At 34.1% G+C, this 7635-nt stretch overlaps 1 protein-coding gene across 1 annotated transcript in view; it reads right to left on the bottom strand.

The window, feature by feature from the left end:
• LOC117110619 (short transient receptor potential channel 5-like) overlaps nt 1-6992 on the bottom strand; it is a 14012-nt gene extending 7020 nt beyond the window's left edge. Inside the window, exons 1-7 of the mRNA XM_033253384.1 lie at nt 6743-6992; nt 3963-4128; nt 3736-3860; nt 2934-3038; nt 2250-2549; nt 1502-1600; nt 21-209 (exon numbers count right to left, since the gene is read on the bottom strand). Coding sequence (XP_033109275.1) covers nt 21-209; nt 1502-1600; nt 2250-2549; nt 2934-3038; nt 3736-3860; nt 3963-4122 — 978 coding nt within the window. The 5' untranslated portion in view covers nt 4123-4128; nt 6743-6992. The remainder of the gene's footprint in view (nt 1-20; nt 210-1501; nt 1601-2249; nt 2550-2933; nt 3039-3735; nt 3861-3962; nt 4129-6742) is intronic.
• Between the last annotated feature and the right edge of the window lie 643 nt (nt 6993-7635).

Raw genomic sequence — 7635 nt, 5'->3', positions numbered from 1 at the left:
GCTACATATAATTTGACTTACGGTACTTGTAATATTCGAATAGTACGTTTGGTCGGGAACACTAGAAACGCAATTGACAGGAATGGAAACGCAAACATAATCAACAAGTGTACCATGATTTGCTGTAGTGTCGACTTTTCTCTCAACAAAATCAAGTGGCGAAAGAATTGATTTATAACAGCCTTTTGACAATTGGGATGCGCAATGAACTGTGGGAGAAATAGAAAAAAGATTAAACTTAGAACGTAATTCAACAAATAATTGGTAGATTTGTTAATAGTATACTCCAATCTTAACCCTAAATCATAAATTAACATTCACGAACCCTCCCCAATATTAGTCCCCGTTTAAATTCTCTTATAGGCGTCATTGGTATGAAGAAAACCTCAGTGTCATTAACATGGCTATCAGCGTAAATTACATATGTTTTTGTAAAATAATATTAAAAATTATATTTGTTTATTCCTTTAATTTAAATTTTAATAGGCCTATTGTAGTTGATATAGACAAAATGTTTGTTACGATTTACTGCCGAGATACGGTACAGCATAGATCTGGAATGTCTACAAAATTTAGCATGTATATAATTCAGTTCTTACTATATTCTGCTTGTCTTTAATTTGCGAAAGTTTTCTAAAATTTGAGTTAAAGACGTAGCAATATTCAATATTATGGCTTAGAATATAATCTAGTATATATGGCAACACTTACTTGGCCTAATGTGCCTTACAAACATACAGTGAATATCTAAACATTACGACACTCATAGCTTCGCAAAATCGGCCTTCGCCAGTAAAATGATACAACATGCATGCGCAGATCATAAGGGAGGGAAAACAGGGGAACACTTCCCCCACATATTTTTAAGGGGCGTTCCCCACATATTTTTAAGGGGGGTTGCTCACCTCACTTTTCGTCCGCAATGTAATTTCATAAGTCAGAAAGATGCCAGAGCGTTGTTTAAATGAATCGCATAAATTACCCAGATTTTAACGAAAGAGCCAGAGTATATCTTATTTTATAGCAAGATACCGGTATCTGCGCTCAACCATCTGAATTACCTCACGACTCGAGTGTGCGTGCCTTTATTATAATTTGAGAAGTATAGAAAGGCGTGTAAAGATAAGATTGGTTTTCGGCTCATGAAGTAGGTAAAGTAAAGTAAATACATTAAGTTTTAATTTCATGGTACATCACAGCGATTAATTAGATGTAGGCCTATGATGATTAGAATTTGTTGGCTCTTCAATTTGACTATTTAATGGTAAATTTTACTATAATAAAAGTGCCATCTAGAGGTATTATTTCCTAAAATTTTCGGTGTGGACTCATGAAATGTTCCCCACTCATACCTTTCAAAACAGATCTGCGCCCTTGACAGTATGTATATACCGATGATGCAGTAATATATGGTAATAGTCGTTCTATTGCCGATTGGGGTTAACCTTATTTTTGACTTGCATACTGCAGCACTATAGCAAGTTGATCAACATTGACTTACGTCTTTCTGAGAACAAGCTATGGCGTATTCCACCAGCGATAGGCTTGAGATGCTTGGTTCCGCGGTCTGCCCCTCAGTAAAAGTAAGCACTGTTAATATCTAGAGAATATTAAGGAAATATAAATAAATTAGCAAGGACATTAACAGTGGCTGATCCAGGCTTTTTTTTCAGGTGGTGGGATGGGGCGCCTCCGCCTCTGCCTTCATAGTTTAGTCATCCTTACATTTTCATTTTGTCTAAATTATTTTGCCACTTGGATAGAGATTTGTTGGCTGCTACCGAGGGTGGAGGGCGAGCTTCCCATTCGCCACCTCCTGGATCCGCCACTGTAGTAAAGTTGTGAAGCCATCAGTTGTCTCTACCAGTGGCGGATTGAAGGGTGTGGGGGCAGCCGTCCTGTCCCCCATAAATTGTTCAAATTTTTTTAATGGAGATTATATTCAAATTTTAAGTCTGAAAGTGCAATTTCCAGACATCTAGAGGTACCTTAGCCCCAACCATGGTCGCGCTGAGGTGGTGTACAGATCCTCCATCTGTGAAAGTACCCGGGCCCCCTCTATTTTGAATTCCTGGATCCGCCACTGAATACGGCCCACAATTACGGAATAGTTTCTAGAAGATGAGAAGTTTTTGTTTTGTATTTTATGGTTTAATTTGGGCGATAATTTTTCTAACCACTATTTGACCCATCTGTTGAAGCCCTTAAAAGGTAAGATATTTGACTTCACCTTCACATGCCTGACTTACTTCTTCCGTGTCGCGAGTTTTTTCAAGAAGTTTACCAGCATATTCCTGTACTTGATGTGCGAGCTCGGAGAACTCGGACTTAAACTCTTCAAGCCTCTCGCTGAGATTTCTCAGTTTGTCAGTTAGAGAGAAGGATTTCAGGATTGGATTGACGCTGCAGCCTGAGATGTAAGCATCACTTGCTAGCGCCCGGTATATGCTCAGCATTTCCTTGGACCGTTCTAGTGTACCGGGCGGTGCTGTAAAACGCTCCAGATCCTTTTCAGGGTCCGGAACTCGAACTCCATGTTCAAAAAGGATCTGTCAAGTTAATAACAATAGTAATTTCAGAAGTTGATTGCTATAGCATCATGAAACACATTGAGAATCGCCAATCGTTTAGGTCTAAATGTTTTTACATATTTTGTTATAGATAGGCCTACTGAGGCAGCCAACCATTTTTTACTCTCCACTCCCTCCTTAGAATTTGCCTCATCTTTTAAAGTTAATAATTGCACCTGACACACCTATTTCAGCATTACCGTACTGGCGGGGGTATGGGAGGGTCGGCGTTTAACTAATTATATACATCATATGTATATATATAACAAACAAATATATATATATATATATATATATATATATATATGTATATATAGGGCTTATTTGTATATTTTCATAATAATCATAAGAATATCAACGTACTTTTACGATTGTGAAGTTGTTTTTAAGGGCAGCTTGGATGATAGGTGTTGTAATTTTAGGAAACTCGTCAGTAGAACAACGACAGTCGAGGATTTTCAGGCGATCCTATAAGCAATCAGACAAATTAGTATTAAAATCTGCGTTTTTTTTTTTTTTCTAAACTTAAGCAAGAATATGCATATAGAGCGTAAATTAAGTCACGAGAGCATCATTCAACTGAAGATGTGAGCTAAGTTTTTACAAACGAATTCATGTGTCTTTCCATGTTGCAATTAATAATAATAATAATAATAATAATAATAATAATGATAATAAAAAAAATAATGATAATAAATGGTAATAGTAATAGTAATACAAGGGTTGGTGATGATGAGGATGATGATGATTATGATGATGATGAGGAAGAAGAGGAAAAGCATGATGATGATGATTGATGATGAGGAGGATAATGATGAGGATAATGGAGATGATGATGAGGAGGATAATGATGAGGATGATAATAATAATAATAATATAAATGCCTGCGGTATACCACGTAGGTAGTTGTGTTGTTGAGAGTGTCTCTACGTTTAGATTGAGTTGCTTCAGTCGTCATAAAGAGAATAATATCTGTATATAGTAATGACAATAATAATAATAATGATAGTGATGATGTTGATGATGAAAATGAGGATGAGTAGGTGGAAAAGTGTGAAGATGAGGATAATGAAAATGATGGTGGTGGGGGTGATGATGTTAATAATAATAATAATAATAATAATAATAATAATAATAATAATAATAATAATAATATCTAAATTACCCTTTCTGGGAGTGTACCAGCATACGAACAGAGCGCATTAACTGCTTCTACTGAATTATTGTCGACAGCATATAGAAGAGCGTCACCCACTTCGACTTTAAAACTCAATAAAACCTTTATAATAACTTAAGAAAAAAATGTGTACATGTTTATTAACAATTATGCTATAAGTGCGACGCTTAGTTAAAACATTGGTTTAATTTAATGTACTTAAAAATCTGACTTACTGTCAAAACCCTCGTTTATTGCTACGACATATGCATTGTAGCCATTAGAATCGACGGTGTCTACATCCAATCCAATTTCACTGGCCTTAGTTAATAAATTTTCTAATTCTCCTATCTTCCCGTTTTTCAGGGCGTCAAAATACTCATTCACAACAGACATGCTTATCTGAATCGAATAAAAGAACGTAATTGAACTACACAAGAATGCATGGGTAAACGTAAAAGAAAATATGAACTAATTCAAGGATTTGAGCCATTGACTTTCGAAAGTATCTATGCTTTGCAACCAACATGAGCTAAATCCTAGTGGTTTCCAGGCCAGTACGTACTATATTAGGTTTCACGCCATTTAACAATTAAGAGTCTGGACAAAAGACAAAATTGCTCAGTGCTTCCTGTTCAATTGTTACGAGCCCGCATATTTATAATAAGACGATATTTTTATAAAAAAAAATATGATAATTTCAGAATTTAAATATTGACACGTGTGAAAAATTAACCATTACGAGTCTGGAAATAAGAGAAAATTGCTCAGTGCGTCCTGCTCATTTGTTACGAGCCCGCATATTTATAGGACGATATTTTAAGAAAAAAAAGTATGATAATTTCAGAATTTAAAATACTGTGAAAAAGTCACAACTTATGTAAGGTAGAACTTATGTAAGTTGGAAAGGTTATAGTTTCACCATTAACATTTACTACCTCGATTTCACAAGTTTAGTTTCGAATTTTTGTCGCGTTAGTACATATAAAGAACAATTAATAGCATAGATCTAATATGCAGTGCCCAGATATTATTTTCGGTGCCTGTTGAACAATAAAATATCATCATGGTTATCAGTCAGATAAATAAACAAAAGCTAGTTAGTCATTATTTTGATTGTAGGCTACTTACTAATTCAATTTAACTGAAAATAGTGACTCTGACGGGATTCCAACCTGCAACCGCTATCAAATCGAGGATAATACCAATAGACCACGGAGATCTATATAATAAGTATTTATCTCACATCCAACTAGAAACGATGTCTTGGGTCAGAATCATTGCGTAAAATAAATATGTGATTATCAGTTGTCTCCTCACTCACTATCAAACGTCAACAAAAGTCAGATCAAAAACAGCATAAATAAACTGTGTACATTTAATATCTAAGAATTAGAATAGCCTATATTCAGTAGAATTCCGGTGTCCATTTGAATTTTAAATTTAATGGTTCTCTGAACATCTTCAATAATTCTATTATTTTGGGAGTAGTGACCTAAGAATTTTTCAAGCAAAACGAAAATAATTTGTAGCTGCTTGTAGTAGTTGAGCCGAGTTTATTCCGCTTCCTTGAACATATTAAAATAAAGGTATTTTTGCTGTGACAATTGCTAATAATCCTGGCCTGAATTAAAATCCGCAGTTATAAGGTTATACAAATTTTATCAAAACTGATGTAGTTAATATAGAAATATACATCAAATAATCAAATGACTTATAAACTTTAATTAGTTGATTATAGACCTTTATAATTATATATAAATATACTGTAATAGTATACCGGTATATGTTTATGTTTAAATATAAAATAATAGGTAGAACTTAGTAGCGGCAAACATAACATGAAATAGGAACACTTGCTGTAATTTAATTAGATAAACAAAGTGTATCGGCATCACCCTTCATCAGGTTACACTAGCGTATACATACAAATACAGTTTGTTTATATATATACATACATATATATATATATATATATATATATAATATATATATGTATGTATATTTTGTGAAACAGTGCTCAATCCCACTGAAAAATCTATCTCTTATACACATCTAGATGTGTCTGTATTGGTTCTATGGCACTATAAATTATAGTTTGCATGTATTAAGTGAGAAAATGCGATTAAAATTCGACATTTATAAAAACTAGTGATGACCCTATGACCTTTATCAAACTTTTATAAGTTCTAGAGCATCTTCACACGTGTCAGCATTTTCATGCTGAAATATTTGTTTTCCAAACAGTATCGTTCTATAAATATGCGGGCTCGTAAACAATCAGCAGGACCCACTATACAATATTCATGTTTTGTGAAATCCGATTGGCATATATGTGAATGGTCTCGGGTTCGAATCCCGATTTTTCTTTTTTGTCAGAGTCTGAGGGAGGGGAAAGGGAGTTTTTACCCACTCCGTCGGGTCTATTTTCTCTATGGTCGGACCAATGATTTTTAAATGTTCTTAAAGGTTCTTGGTCGGACAGGCCAAGCCCGCAATCCCACTTTTCATCGGCCACTGGGATAAAATACATTCTAAGACAAAACAGAACAGCTTAAAATTCCCCACATTTACCAAGTATATCTGGGCTTCAAGAGGCTTAGCCAAACCTACTGGTCTAGGTCGAACACTGTCAGGCCGTTTTGGTAGCCTTTTACCTGTCCCTCTCTGATTGTTTATATTAAATCATGGAGGAATTAGTTTAAACTTAGGCCTATTCCTCATTGGTTATATAAAGTAACTAGGCCTATTGATTTTATGTTTGAACCGTTGCAGCATGGGGAATAAGTTTGAAAGTTTTGAGAGAGAGCGAGAGGGAGAGGGAGAGGTGAATTTACAGTTGAACAGGTAATTTTCAAATTATGACCTGGTTTACTCCCCCATGAAAGGAACATAAGGACGCAGGCTATTTATTTATTTTTTTAAATTAAATTAGAATAAATGTTTGCACTGGTGAAGTAAAAGGTATGATCTAAGATATGATATAAGAGAAAACTGTAAAAGAAAATAAGCTCACCTTAGGCCTAAGGAAACTTTAAACCAGATAGACTAGACCTATAATCCAATAGCACCTCATACCACTGACTGAAAAATATGCCAACAGCCGTCACGGATGATACATCGCGATATAATGGACAATATAATATTAACTTTGATTTACAGAGTACAGTATTCAACGGTGTGTTTCTATATGGCCCTATATATAACCTATATGCCTATTCATATCATACCGTAGCACTTCCTGGTCCTTCAAACTGTAAAAATAAAAAAAGAAAAAAAAGAAAAACCACATAATTATGCATAACAAAAACACAAACAAATGCAAACAAAGCAAAATTGAAACACATCTTGAGCACTAACAATGTAAAAAATCTCACAATGCTCTAATGGAAACGAAGCATATCAGAACTCCGCTGACAACAAAATGATTATTATTATTATTATTATTATTATTATTATTATTATTATTATTATTATTATTATTATTATTATTATTATTATAATTATTATTATTATTATTATTATTATCGTACCAAAAGCTGACAGAAACCGCATTCCAGCTACTGATGCAATCTTAAGCTCTATTAGAAATAAAAATCGACTCTCGGCCTAGTTCATTAAGCTCATATTATGGGGATCTTTAATAACAACCGCCAATTTCTCAAAAGCGTTTAGCTACCAAAACAAACTATATTTTTTATATTTAGTGGTGTTTCGCAATTTGTGAATTTTGAAGAGATATTAATTAATATCGTGGTTATTCTAGTGAATTACTCATATACTATCTTAAATGACGTTTTAAGTCAACCAAAAGTCAACTTTAGAATTGTTATAACAGTAGCGGCGGCCTTATTGTTAAATTCCTGATCATTATGTAAACCTAAAAATAAATTCTATTGACTCAAGCTT

Source organism: Anneissia japonica, unplaced genomic scaffold, assembly GCF_011630105.1.
Source record: "Anneissia japonica isolate Jap-2015-1 unplaced genomic scaffold, ASM1163010v1 scaffold287919_len575428_cov197, whole genome shotgun sequence".
Classification (NCBI taxonomy): Eukaryota; Metazoa; Echinodermata; class Crinoidea; order Comatulida; family Comatulidae; genus Anneissia; species Anneissia japonica.
The sequence above is the reverse complement of the archived record's forward strand: the minus strand, read 5'-3'. Positions and strand labels throughout refer to the sequence as shown.